The sequence below is a fragment of the Vigna angularis genome, chromosome 10 (assembly GCF_016808095.1).
Source record: "Vigna angularis cultivar LongXiaoDou No.4 chromosome 10, ASM1680809v1, whole genome shotgun sequence".
Lineage (NCBI taxonomy): Eukaryota > Viridiplantae > Streptophyta > Magnoliopsida > Fabales > Fabaceae > Vigna > Vigna angularis.
Window position 1 is genome coordinate 7448651 of NC_068979.1, and position 16041 is coordinate 7464691.

Sequence of the window (16041 nt, forward strand, 5' to 3'; positions counted from 1 at the left end):
AATTAAGTAGAATTTTTTTATTATAATATAGTTAGATGTGGTATGATTTAGCACTTAAAGCTCATGCAATTAAACTCAATTATAATTAGATGTAATTAAAAAGGAATCGACAAAAATATAATAAAGTTAAATACAATAGTTAATAGAATGGGTGAATTTTTTTATATCTTTACATTTTCAGGGAAGAAAAGTATTAGTTATTGAAAAAATATAATTTTTAATATGAATTTTTTAATATCTTTATAAATCTATAACTTTACATAATTTCATTATCTTCCATTTATAATAATCCAGGAAGAAGGATTTATATAAAATTTAATAATGCATTAATATAAATTTTTAACATAATTATATGCAGTTATACGAAATAAACATAAGCTATCAAGTTGTTTATCCTTAAAATATGCATCTACATGATCATAACATATCACCATATAGACAATAAATAGAAGGCTAAGTATATTAAATTAAGTATATTAAATTAAAGATGTTAACCTAAGAAAACAAATCCATGTAAATTCTTCACAACAACCACAAATTATAATCAAGTTATTTCATCACTTATTCAATAAATATATACATATTTATAATCTACACGTTTGATTTATATGATAAAGATATTTATTAAGAAATAGTAATGAATGTCTCTTAGAAAGATTCTTCAAACTTTTCAAACTTTTCGGGACTTTACATCTTGATCTTGGTCAATTAAGTAAGTTTAAGACACCTGTGTTTCATATTTTTATAAACTCCATTTAGTTTCTCACATATTTTAAACAATCGATAATATCTTGATATCTCTATATAAGATATATTACTTAATACATATATTTAAATAATTTATATATCATTTTAAAATTATGATTTTTACTCCACACACATACAAACATATTATTCATAAACATTCTCATAATCATCTACATTTTATATTCTTAACAAAATTCAATTATACACTGAATATATAAGTTAAATATTTCATTTAAGTGGAAATATGTCACTTTAGTAAAAGAAGTACTTTTTGTTTGGTAATACTATGTTATCTTTTGTCATGCCCAAAACATTTGTCACTTAACAATTCTCACTTGGCAATAAGAAAACAATACAGTACATTTTAATCCAAATTCTCAACTTCATTTTTGTGTGAATAAAAATAACAAAAAGAAATGTTGTTAAACTCAAATCAACTTAATTTAAAGATGTGTTCACTTTAAAAAATGAATTTAAGAAATGAATGTAAGAAATATTGTGAGGATAAATTTAAGAGTAAAGTGTATATATTTTTTTTTTCTTTAAGAGATTTGGAAGTGATAGAGAAAGGATTTGAAAGTAAAATTTATGAAAGTTTGTAAGAGATTTGACCGATAAAACAAATATTTTAATAGATAGAAGATGTGATTACTAAATTTCCCTTGATATTATAAGTAATATAAAATAATATTTATGAGTTACATATATTTTAAAAAATTATTTGAAATACTAAAATTAAAAAAAAATAATACAATAATTAAATTACTAAATTAACTAAACAAACCTCCTTAATCAAAATACTAACTAAACTAATTATCTTTATTTAACTCATGCATATATTCTAAAGTCCTTTTTTGTTCATGTCTAGTATTTGATTATAATACATTTGATTCAATCTCATTAAAGTGATTAAATCAAAATCATGAATACCAAAGTCTTGATAGTCCAACAACTAAGGACAATTGCATTTTCCCATAATGTGTCCATAAAAGAAGTTTTCATAGTCATCGAAACTTCCCTACCATAACCATGTTCAGTTGAGTTCTACAATGTTGTCGAGCTCAATGATGTTTGTTCAAGCTTATCGACATCCTTGTCGAGCTCAATGTTGGGCAAGCTCGGGCAATTACATTTTCTCATGACGTGTCAATAGGAGAAAGTTTTCACAACTATTGACACTTCACCACCACAACCATCAACTTTTCATAATCACGTTTAGGTGAGCTCCACAACACTTTTACCGAGCTCAACGACGTCTGACAGAGTTTATTGAAGTCTTTGTTGAACTTAATAAATGGTGGTCGAGCTTAACAAAACAACTCGAAAATGTGTTGACTGACTTCTCGATGTTTTTGTTTTCTTGTTTTCCCTTATATCGATACTTAAACTTTAATATAACATTATTACAATCTGCAATACACAAACAAAATGTAAAATTGATTACATGCATAGCTTATCCAATACCAATCATGTTGGAATCAATTTCAACTATTTCCTTATATCCATGGAATCGATTACAACCTCATTGGAATCAATTTCAACTCCTTTGCATTACAATGGAATAAGTTCCAGCTTGTATAGGAATCAATTTCCTTTTTTGAAACTCTCCTTCTTCTTTCATCTTCAACCAAAACTGAAAGTCATGGCTCGTGGCTCGTATGGGGATCTCTACCTAATCGAAAAAGCAACATGCACGTGAACAAACAAAGTTGAAGGTAAAAATATTTTTTCATACATACTCTCAAATTCATTGAGGAGAGATTCAAAAATCACTCTATCAAACAAATCTTCATTTTCCCTCACTTTCAAATACGTAAATACAAACAAAATTTCACCCTAAAATCCATCTTCACCTTTCCTTCCCAAGCCAACACCATTTTTTTTAGTCTTTTTAATAACACTCTCACATCATGTCATTCCAACCAATATTGACCATAATAAAACAATTCAAAATAAATTTGTCTCATGACATCATCATGCATTAATTAACCTAGTCAAACTCTAATTTCTCAAAAAAGTTAATTCAACATCAACTATTTCTTCATATAGTTCATAAATAATAGTCTTATACAATTTGTCCATATAGCTCAAAATATCATTTTATGAAATGATATCAACATTCTCATTCAATAAGTTTTAGCTATATTATGCAACTCTCATAAGCCAAAATTTAAAATCTTTTAAACTTTTTTAAACCACCAATCTAACTATTGAGATTTTCAAACTCTAAAATTTAAATCAAAATCTATTATTCATCAAGGAGAGATTCCCTTACCTATAAATGACTTACACTTCAAGAAAAAACTAAGAAAGAGTTAAATATTCGAATATATACAATGATATATAATAATGATAGATATCAAATCCAGGTAAAAGAATTATTTTCAGAGTAAAAAAGACACTTGAAAAAAAAAGATTTAATTCTGAAAAGATGAAGAATAAAATAGAATATTAGAAAAAGAGAAAAAAATAGAAGAAGGAAAACTTAGAAAGAGAAAAAATTTGCATGCATGTGAAAAAGAGAGTGAGAAATGAATATTGCATTTTATATATACATATAATTGAAAACGGAAATATAATGAATAGTAAAAAAATATCTATTAATTTTGTCAAACTTTATTGGGAGCACACCTTGAAAAACGTAGGAAGAGAAAACTTTTCATAAAAACAAAAGCCTTTTTGAGACAAGTGGTACTTTTTATAGATAAACACAATTCTATAGAGTTTCAAAAGAAAACACAATTTCAAATCAATTAAGAGATAAACAAAATTCTATAGAGTTAAGACTGAACATCAATCTTCATTACAATGAATTATGATTCAAATTAATTTTTTAGTATGTGTATATAGAGTTCTGGTATTAGAAAGTATTAGGACGTGTTCTTTGAGAGTGATACATGTAATCATGATCTACTTTAAATAATCTTTATTGGCCTTTCAGTGATTTGTTAGAGTATTAGATTGAGTTTAATATTGTTGAAGGATTGTAGTGATTATGTTGATGTTATGCATCCAATAATGCTTATATCAATCTCAAACATACTTCTTTTTTATTCTTCTATAAAAGTTGCTTCAACCATATGTTTTTTTTATTATTTGGATAAAAAAATAGTAATTAAATTGATTAACACTATTTAAAGCTTCTTTAAATTTTATTTGTTGTCTTTCCTTGTTCTACTCCTATACGAAAATTTTAATTATTTAAAAACATTTCATTGACACTTTTTATATATTACTCTTTCTTTTTTAAATACAACATTGCATATCTTTATAAAATAAGTTATTACAAACATTAACAAAATAAAAATCATGTATAATTTCAAAAACTACAAGTGTAACATATTTTATTTGTAATTAATTATTCTGGTATATATGTAATACTCTCATATTAATTATGAGTTCAGAACAAAAGAAGTTTAAATATATTTTCTTTTTTAATAAAAAAGATATCATAATTTTAATTAGTTTTCATGTGTTGAATGATTAACTTAAATTTTCCAAAAAAATATATAAAAAAAGAAATAAACTAAAGTGAATAAAATTAACTAAAGTTACATGACTTCTAAAAAAAGTCACTAAATCTGGTATACCTTTAACCTTCCAATGTGTTTTATAATAACAAAAATTACGGGTTTCAAAGCATATAATAATTCAAATGTAATGATTGACCTTGCCATGTTATCAATGACAACTTAATATGAGAATATGAGAATGTTATTTATTTAATTTCTCTTTTTAATTATCCATTATATCATACATTTTTGTGATATAAGCATTTATTTTAAGAAAAAGTTAGTTTCTTTAACATATTGTTATTGAAGTCATGAATTTTTTTATGAATTTTTAAAGATGTTTCAATATATTAGATAATTGTATTTATATTTTGTTTATTTAATTAAAAAATACATAGACAATTATTCTATCATATTAATGTTCAATCTTTAGAAACATATATAATTGTATTGTACATGTTCAAATATACTTCGACTATAATAAATATATTTGTTTGAGTATATTTTAACTATATAAATCATTATTATTCAACCTAACGTGTGATCAAGATGAAACCATACTGACTAAATGACTGATATTAATAAATTATGATTAAGTTAAAAAAATTAAATCAAAATTAACAAATAATCGAGTACATTTGAAGAAAATAAATATCTTAAAATTAGAGTTTTTACACCGAAACTTTAAAAACAATCATCTTTAATCGAACTTTATTTATTTTATCCAAATCAAATCAATCTAAATAAATTATGTCCATATAAAATAAACAATTATTCAGTTTAGATACTTAGATTTTGGTATGAATTATTACACTCTTTAAATTTTACACAACACATTTATCAATGTTCTACATAATTTATCTTAATTTTACTGTTTTATACAATACTACCTCTATATTAAATGTTTTCCCTTTCTCCAATGACAACACATTACAATTTTCATCATTATTTCAATTATACATTTTACTTCCTTTAACCATAATTTCAATCTTTTCAACTTGAGGATACCAATCATTTCATTACATGGTTGAATATTCTAGTCGTCATTCTGGAGTTTAATATTTTGTGAACATTCTTCAGGTAGAATATATGTTTGGTCTTCTTTCACAAGTTAAAATTATTAAATATTCTCAAATCACAAGACTTGTTCTCTTAGGTGATTTAATAAAAGGAGAAAAAACATATTTGACACCTTTTAGTTAGAAGTTGCAAAATGTCTGTCATGCCTTGCATATATTATGCTTGAAAATATTGGATTAAAGTATTAAGTTAAACAAGTTTAATCTTTAATTCAATGGTTCCACCTTTTGTTCTAGAAAGAAAAAATGATGGAGAAAAAAAGAGAGAATGAGAACAAGTTAGAAAAGAAAAAAGTATAGAGGTCAATATAAGAAAAAAAAGGTTCCATAATAAACAAACTGGTCAGAAAAATCACAAAAAACAGGAAAAAGACAATCATAAAAAAAAATTTAACGAGTAAAGTAAAAATTTTGAAAGCATAAAGAGAGAGAAAAGATCAACCAAAAGTGTGTCTCATTGTTGATCATCAAATTGATGCTAATCAAATACTTTTAAAATTGTTCAATCAAATATGATTATGTATTTATTGCATGCATGTCCCCATACATTTAATGAATGCAAAACTAATTGAGTTTTGTAATTGTTGGAGTCATTGCTGCGTATTAATGAATACCAACATACATATGTTAATGGAAATTTGTACCACTTAAAATAAAAACCCTTCGCAGTTATGTATAAGTAAATATATATAGTACAATTTTTTTTTCTTCCTTTTTTTTTTAATTTTTCGTATAACAATGTAATTTGGAAACCAACAATCATCCATTAAAACAACATTTATATTCAACACATTCACGAACAAATTGACCAAGTCTGAATTATTATTGCAATCACAATTAATGTTAAATTCTTCATAATTCGGAATTGGCAGCCTAATACTAATAATGTTGAACCCAGCTTTTCCACATATGTATAACCTATTACAAGCAACTTGATTCCGAGTTTCCTGATCTAATCTGTGCAACTAACGGTGATGGTTGTTCATGCCACTTAACAGGCTGGATAATATCCAAGGTATAATGCATCAGTCATAGCAGAGTCCAATGTAAGGATTTTGAAAAACAGTAGCTGTTAATTATTAATTTCTTTGAAATTTTGAAGAAAAGTCGAATACCAATCTGTCCGAGAATGAAACCTAAGAAAGTTCTTCACATTTAAAATTCAATGAGATTACATAGCAGAATAGACAAGACTAACAAGAACCCTAACGCTCTTTCTTCATCAACAAGCAAACAACGAAGGCGAGAGGTTATGTTTGCAAAGAATGCTGTTATGAACATGATAATATGTATCCAATTTAAGTTGTTTCTAACATCTGTGTAGCCTAAAGATAAGAAAAATGGCCTTCAACATAATCTGTAATGTCAACCTGCAAATCCAAATAACCATTTTAGCAAAATGTCAAGTAAATAATGAATGGCTAGCAAAGTATTCAATTCATACGAAATATGATAACAAACTTGTTAAAATAGTTCTGCAAAGCTGAGAGAGTGGAGAAAAAACTTACAGTTAGGAGGATCCCAGGAAAATTGAATGTGTGGATTCCAGCTAATTTTAGAGAAAGTAGACTGCATAAAAATAATAGGTTAAATTTAACTTTCTGGTCGACCAAAAGTAACCCCTTCTAAACCAATATGTTAAAAAAATGAGACTATAAAAATCATTTTCTTCGCCTAAAACACACCTCAACTTCTGAACTCTTCGATGTATGCTCCCCAAATATCTTTTGATGTTGATGGCACACGTCGGTTTGCTTAGTTGGTTCATCTGGTGTTGTGGTTTGAGATGGAAAGTGTAAATCACCTGAGGAACTCAGTGCATCACCTTTACCTGCTGCATCAAGCATTGGGCTAAGCCCATCTGCAAAACTAAGACAATCAGTTATAGAACCGTCAGTCAGCTCCTCACCACATTTCATGATTGAAGTGGGAGATTCCAGGCCGCCACCACCAAGTGACTCCATTGCCTCCACTTCAGCCAACAGATCTGAAACTGACTCATCCAAATCATTTGGTTCGCCAAAGATTGAAAGCCATGTAGATAGGTTACAAACTGGATTAGTTACACTAGGGCAACTCCAGTTCTGACCAGAAGATTGCCCAGAATTATCCTCACTGTCTGATTGTTTCTGATAATTTTGTCCACTATTACTTTGACCATCAAAAATTCTGTTCAAGTCAAAATTTCCATTATCTTCAGACTTCACCTCCATCTTATGAACTTCCTCTAATTTATCAGAAGGATTCTCTTCGAGTTTTTCACAAAATGCAGTTGAAGGTAGTGAAGGGTGTAAGTGAGGACCATCCTCACATTTGGGCGAATCCTCTCTACTTTCAGAATTTCCACTTTGCCCCTCATTATTATTCCCATCTGCTTGTATAGTCCAACCCGGAGACTGAGAGTGCCAACCATTGCTCTTAACAGATTCATCTTTACCATTGGATTGTGTACAGGTATCAACCAATTTTTGCTCCCCACACTGGTCAACAATTTGGTGGTTCGCAGAATTTCCATTTGTTATCACATTGTGCTCAACACCACCATCCTGACTACTTTCTTTATTTTCCAATGTACTATTGGTCTCCAAAGACAGCTTCTGACTGTCGTATGTCAATGACACAAGTTTTGAGCACTTCCCACTAAGCACATGAATTAATAATGCAGCATTATCTTGTGTCTCATCTATCCTCCATATTCTGAGATCTGCAGGAAAATATCCGCTCACATTCCACTTATAAAGCTGCACTAAAGAGAAAGGTCCTTGAACCTTCCCGGTTGGATCCTGATAATGCCACAGTTTATCATTCGCAATATTGCCAATTGGCAGCTCCATCTTTGGAGAGAGTAGTAATGATGAAACACCTGCTGCGACACCAGATACTTCTAATCTCGCAACACCTGCATTAGTGATATCATTATCTTCAGTTTTATTGGGGTTAATTTGGTTCTGTATTATACATATATTCACAGTTGGCTCACAGGTAGTGAGCAAGTTTGCCCTACTGCATTTATCATTTTTCGGGAAACCATTCCATTTATGCCATTTTATCATGTCTAATAGTCTTGTTTTTCAATTAATTGAGTGATTCATTCTATTTCTATGTCAACCTAAAATGATAAAGTTCATGCAAGTTTGAACCTTAAAACTTACGGAACATTCTGGAAGAAGTACCTTTACATGGATTTTTAGCTTCAAGGATCTCATCAATGGTCAAAGATAGCTTCTCCTTCAAATATGTCCAATACACCTTGAAAAGATACTCCCAGCTGCTCTTGTCATCAAAATCCACTTCACACTATAAAAATAACACAGGGAACAAAAAAACTATAACAACACGTAGCTTAAACAAGCTGCTTCCCCATCCCTGACTCGGAGGAGGGGTTGTGAATGCATATATTATGAAAGATTAACATACCACCAGTACCTTGTCGCCCTGAGCACAATTCTCTACCAGCAGTATAGTCCTCTTGCACATTCCACATAAACCTTTATTTTCTCTGACAGAGACAAAATCTGCCCTTTTTGTACACCCCTTGCACAAAGAATATGTACAAGTATAGCACTTATAATGTGACCCCTTCCCACAAATGCTACATATATGCCAACCTAAGTAGTGGAAAAAATGAATGTTTATTAGAATTTAATACAGGCTAAAAGACAATTAATATATGCTAAAATATTAAAACCCAAAACAAATAAAGAGGATTGACTTCTCAAAAAGGATAACTGAATGTGGACTAATTGGAAAATGTAATAATTGTGAAACTCTTTTATAAGTGATAATAAGTAGATATCATTGAATAACATTGAGCTGGTTCTCTATAATCAAGGAAATTTATCCAAACCTTCCAAACAAAAATATAGAAAAAGAAGAGACATGCACAGGAAATATATATGCTACTACATTAAGCCATCTATGGAGGAGTTGCCAATGTCACTTTTACATGCATTTTCTCCTCCAAAGTAACGTTCCCCTGACACAATTGTGTCACCAGTAAACCAACCCTGAAACTATTATTTAATTGTCAATAGTTGAAATTTAGATTTCATTCATTTACAACAATCAGATCGCATTTAAGCATGAAACGGAAACAAAAGTTAGTAAAACTTTCAGTTTCAAAAGTTTGAATTAATTGAGATATCCCTATCTCATACGATAAAAATGCACAAGATTCTGCCACTCTAAATTTTAATTAAAACTCCTCAGGTTACATTAATTACTAAACATGGAAAACACAATATATACATGTACAACCAACCATAGATATTACTTATCCAGTTTCAAAAGCATACAAGTATCCGCTTGCATGCCAGGTAAGGTACTGAAGCAAAACAACACACACATGCACGAAAAGAATGAATAAAGTCTTAGAACTAAATACCGCAATTCCATTTGGCCTTTGAGCGAAAAAACGCCTCGTCCCGCTTAATACACGAGGGATGATACGCCTTAGGGCATCCCCTGGGGAAGAGAAGGAGAGAGAGAGTGTGTGAGATAGCATGAATCCTCCAATTATTACAACCGAGTAAAAAACCCCTAACTCAGTATTAAACCCAAACTGAAACTGAATTTTCAGAGTGAATATCAATTATCGCAAAATCGAGAAATCAATCACAAACAGGAAGAAGCGGTGACGACTCACCGGCGATCGCAGAGAACGAGGCTTCCACCGTCGAAGCATATGAAGCAAACATCCTCCTCGTCCCTGCTATGCTTCGTCGGCGGTGCCGTGGTTTTGAGAACACGGTTTCCCTTGGCCGGACGACCACGCTTTCGCTTCAAAACAGTGACGCAACAACCTTCGTTTGCCTCAGCCATGTCAACGTTGCGAACCTCCGTGACATATGACTTCTCCAAATCCCCACCATGAACATCCACCGCGGGTACCGCCTTTGGCTGTAGCTGCAGTTCCATAGACGAATCGAATCAAAGAGAGAATCCACGAGAAGCGAATCAATCAAGGATATGAAAACATGAATTGGAGCGAGCGGACTTGGAGAGAGAGAAGCCCTAAACGGAGGAATTGGGAATTGAGATTTAGGCCTGGTCGGTCTGATATAGTGAGTGGGCACACGGAATTGGAGTTGAAATATGGACTTGGTGCAGATGTAAGGGGACTTGTTTGTTTCCTCCTTCTTTCTTCTCTCCTCTTTTTATTTTATTTTTTTCCTATGGAAAAGAAATAAATTTTTGCCTTTTCGCTTTTACCTTTCATGACTACGCATTAAACTATTATTTTTTTATGGTTTGGTTGATATTATTTATTCTTATTAATTAATTACTAATAAGTGTTTAAATTTGATTGCTGATAATCCATGAAGATTGTGAATGAATGGACAAAAGCGACTCTTACGTCTGTCCGATTCTGCGTTTCTCGAACAGCACGTGGTTAGTTGTTACCGAGGAAACGCCACTCATTGTGGGTGGGCCCTACTTCGCTATTATGTTCAACGCTAAAAACATGATCCAAATGGACCAACTCCTATTCTTCTTTTGCCATATACCCCTAGCCTCCACATGGATCAATATATTATTATATTATTCATTAACTTTCTAATTATTATAACACCATTTAGATTTCATTTTAAGATATATTTTACCGGAATTCTTGTTTCTATTATTCAAAATTTATTGTTGGTTATAAAATGTAAATATATTATTCTATTTAATCGTAACTTCCAATCATATTAATTTTTTTATTTTAAGTAAGAATTAATTGAGGCAATAACTAGATAAATGAATGTGTTAATTGATGCCAGGAATTTAATTTTTCAAAATATTATGTTTGGGTTTAAAATAAATGTGTTTGCAAAAAAAATTGTCATAATCTATTTTTCCTCTTTGTCTCATCTATTTAAAGTAGGAATTACTTTAGACAATAACTAGCAAATGAATTTGTTAATGTTATTTAATGGACAATATATAGGCAATGGCTAATGTGGGTTTTACAAAGGACCAATTTTATTTACCACACCACAATTTTATTTTCATCCTCATGGTAAGTCAATGTATCATCTGCACCGGTTTTTTTCTCCTTCCTCTTTCACTATCTCACTGCCATTCGAGAGCTCCGACGAGGACTAGACCGGAGGTGAGGGGAGGAGGGGAATCGTTCCCGGTCCGGTTCAGGGATCAGACCGGTTTCACGGTGAGAATGAGAAATGCACCGCACCATTCTACTATGTAGATATGATGAAACTCACGGTATACGAAAGTGGTTCACCATAAACTAATGATATAACTGGTTCACCCTAGCCTACAATCTATCCATCAATATATATATATATATATATATATATATATATATATATATATATATATATATATATATATATATATATATATATATATATATAGAGAGAGAGAGAGAGAGAGAGAGAGAGAGAGCAAAACCTTAGAATTTTCTTGTATAAATGAATGTGTTAACTGATGCATTATTTTCTCTTTATTAATTATAATATAATTTATTTTAAACTTCTGACTTTCAAAAAAATTCATTGTCATGTGATTTTATAGAGTTATACAAAGAGAGAGAGAGTTAAATGAGTTATCAGATACATTGTGTTTGAATTGGAATGGGTGAAAAGAATTAAAAAGAATACAACGGTATTATCTTTATCTTAACGATAATTTAAAGTTTTTCAAAATGTCAAAACAAAAAGCATAATAATTTTTCTAAATCTAGCATTTAAAATGTTTAATAATAATCAATGTATATTTTAATTGAGATTATTAAGTTGTCAAAAATATAACCACAACAGAATTATCTTAATTCGAATTTTTAAACATTCACAATGTAAATAAAAACATTACAATTTTTATAAACAATTTGAAATATTTAATATTAGGCAGTATATATTTAATTAAGAATAATAACATTCAAAAGTAAATTATATATATAAATTTTAATAAATATTATTGAAAAAACGGAATGATAAGTAGAGGGGGGAAATAGACTTTATTGATGAAAAAAAAGTATGATTTGTGCTTAATAAAACAAGTTAGCTATAAAATGATTGTTGTTTAATGTGTCTAAAATTTAGAGTTTTTTTTTTATTGTATTTAGTTCCAATTATTCAATTCTTGTAACAATCCAAAATATGTCTTTTTACTTAATTTTTTTTATATAAAAAAACCAAACCATTAGGAGGAGATTCAACATATATAAATATATAATTATATAAATATATAATCGTTATATTCTCTTACATTCATTCCAAAAATTAGAAGCACGTAAAGACTCTATAGCTCAACCACTTATACTAACTCAATATTTGAATTTATGAAATTATTTTGAGACTAAAAATTATGCACTTGTTCTAAAATCCTAAAAAATAATAAAATATATAATGACTAACTCAAATATATTAAGTCACCAAACATTATTTTGACAATATTAGTTTTTTATAACTTAATAGAAAAAGAATTTTCGACCTCTTTAACTAAATATAGGAACCTCTTTCAATATTCTTCATCAATATCTCATCTCTATATGAGTTTATGAATCTAATAGAATTAAGGATAGTTTCACATGAGTGTCCATAGCAATTTCATAACACTAACTATTTTACCATACCTCTCCTCTTTAGGAAGAATATATGCAACCAAAACATAACACATGAAGCAACATATCACATCCCTTATATTGAAATAACCTCTTTGAAGCATTTCATTACATTCCTTTTATAACATTTGATATGATATAATCTCTTTGAAAGACTTTCATATTTTTTATACTCCCCATTCATGTATTCATAACACATATCTACCAATTGTATATAAAATTATTTATCACATTGACATAATTTATATTTCATACCTCACATATTTATCATTCTCAAAATACATATTTTCATATCAAGATCAATCCAAGATCACAATAATAATGCATAACAACTTACTAACCCATTAAATACAAACATTCGTGAAAAAGAGAAACTTAAAATTAGAACAATAACAAGAGACTAACTTTTCTAATTACAAATCTCAAATTAAAAATTCCAATTGTCAAAGTAAAGATTTGTATGTTTATCCTAAACTGTCAAAATTTCAACTCAATAAAACAATTAAAAAAAATCCTAATTTTTTAGATGACTCATAACAAAAAAACCTAACTCTGATAACAAAAAAACCTAACTCATCTAACAAGATACAAGATTTGGCCAACAAGTTTGCATAACATACAAAAACTCAAAATCTGCAATTTCTAATTCCCAAAGTACCAAAAAAACATCCCAAAAAATCAATAGTGTAAACTTTTAGCTTTCCTCACCTCACAATGTATTCTTAAGCTCCCAAACATTTTTTTTTTCACCTTTCACACAGAAAATTTTATTATTGATTTTTATCACTAAAATTTGTATAGCTCTTTGCAATTATGTGATCAAAGAACATATGAGCTATGAGTGAAATTTCAAATAGAATAAAGCAGAGAAAATTTGTTGAGGAAATTTTTTTTAGAGAAAAAGATAACTGTGTGTATTGGGTTTTTTGAACAAGAAGTCTATATAATTTTATTCCTTAAGTTTTAAACAATTAACTTCTAAGAAGTGTCACAATCGATTATTTAAGAGATAGAATTTATCATTAATATTAATATTGTTTAAATCCTATATTAAGTAAATTGCATGTTTTGATCTTAAATCTCATAAAATAATATTATTAACATCAATCATTATATCTATTTTATTCTATACTTTAAAATTTAATAACTTAGGTTTGTTCCTAAAAAATGTTTTTATGTATTAAAATAATAGGGTATATATAAAATATAAATGTTCTCAACTCTTAAACCATAAACCATGAAGTATATTTCAATGTATAAAAATAATCCACCGGATTGAAGATGGAATGGAGATGTACTCATTTTTCAATTGTCATAATTTTTATTTTTTTTAACATACAACATTAATATTTTAATGTCAACTTCTTCAATATATCAATAAAATTATTAACTAAAAATAACACATGTTATTAATTTTTAAAAAATTATTTTATCCCTTCTAACAAAACTACATTTTAGTTTGGGTAGTATGTATCCTTTTGTGGCGCACCAGGATTGCATGGTCAAAAAGGTTGACTTCCTAGTTTGCTTTCATACAAACTTTTTATTCTCTTTGCGTTATTTTATTTTGTCTCTATCTACGCACATTTTTAACTTAAATACATTAACGGAGTCGTGGTAGAATAAAAACTATTTTAACCTACACATATTCAGTATAGGTATAAAAAATTATATGCCTATATAAATATAAATATAAATAAATAAATAAATAAAGTATTTATATTAAATTATTTGATATATTTTATGTTAAATGGGTTCATGTATGATGAATTAAAAGTATATGTGTTGAAAATAGGAAGAATATTCAAAAAGACGAAGGGCATTGAAAAGAGAAAATAAAAGTATATGTGTTGTCTTCTTGACAAACTTCAACAAAAATATTCAAATACTTAATCTCAAAGTTCTATAAACATATAATCTAAAAAATAGAAAAAAAAAATACTTGGATATCTTTTATCTTTTCTTCATACATGATTTATGATATTATTCAAGATGTAGTAAAAATTGTAACATGCATTTTAATCATTTATAAAATATATATATATATATATATATATATATATATATATATATATATATATATATATATATATATATATAACATCAACATGGTATTTTATAAAGATATATTTTGTTATGTAGATACCTAATGTTAGAAGTGGTTGAAATAATTGTAATAAAAATGTTTAAACAATTACTAATGAAAACAATTAAATGATACTAAGGATACGCAGTTTTAAGTCATGTTTATTTTTTTAATTGCTCCAAGATAAACTTTTTTATCGTAATTTTGTCTGGATCAAATGATGTGAATTTTAAAGGATACTATTCATAAATGTTTAACCATAAGAATTGGAAATTTACTTTTAGTAATTTTAACATAAGATATTAAATACTCATGCAACAAACTTGGATTTTTTTTTCAATTTAAAACATGTGGATTTTAAAGGACGTTATTCGTAAATGTTTAACCATAATAATAATTAGACATTTATTTTTAGTATTTTTAACATAAAAAGACATTAAATACCCATGTAATAAACTTTAATTTTTTTCAATTTAAACCATGTGACTATTAATATCACGTGAGTTACCATGAATTAGAATTCTTTTAATACATAAAATGAATTTTTTAAGATTTACATATATAGATGCAATAATAATAATAATAATAATAATGACAAATATGTATACATATCTTATAATGATACACAACGTAAGCTATATATTATGATAAATCAAGTATACAATCAGATGTTTTAAATAAATGTTATAGTGACATTACGAAAAATTTATTAACATCCTATAATTGTAAACAAATATTAATTAATAGATTTAGTCTCATAGTTAAAAAATATAATATGCATTATTAAATCTTATTTAAAATTTACAATAATATTATATGTGATATGTACAAGAGTTATACATCCAGGTATAGTTTATCTATGTATATTGATATGTTTATATGTCATTAAAGGTCATATTTATTGTATTTTATATAAATTTATATAAATTAAAAAATAATTATTCTTCATTAAAATGGTAGAAAGTTTTTATAGAACCGATTGCGTAAAAGAAATTGTACTAAGGTAGTAAAGTTTAGGAAATAACGAGAAGTGTAAGAAACGTGCGATGA

At 28.0% G+C, this 16041-nt stretch overlaps 1 protein-coding gene across 2 annotated transcripts; it reads right to left on the bottom strand.

Moving 5' to 3' along the window:
• Positions 1 to 6391: 6391 nt before the first annotated feature.
• LOC108335888 (zinc finger CCCH domain-containing protein 44) lies at positions 6392 to 10473 on the bottom strand. Of its 2 annotated transcripts, none has more exons than XM_017572084.2 (7): positions 9984 to 10473; positions 9723 to 9802; positions 8765 to 8946; positions 8512 to 8635; positions 7024 to 8237; positions 6847 to 6907; positions 6392 to 6708 (listed from the first exon to the last, which is right to left on the bottom strand). In XM_017572084.2, the coding sequence occupies exons 1-7, from the start codon at positions 10253 to 10255 to the stop codon at positions 6704 to 6706; spliced, it is 1938 nt and encodes a 645-aa protein (XP_017427573.1). In that variant the 5' UTR covers positions 10256 to 10473; the 3' UTR covers positions 6392 to 6703. The 2 variants fall into 2 exon arrangements, with proteins under 2 accessions (XP_017427573.1, XP_017427572.1); XM_017572083.2 differs by having other exon boundaries at positions 8756 to 8946.
• Positions 10474 to 16041: the final 5568 nt, after the last annotated feature.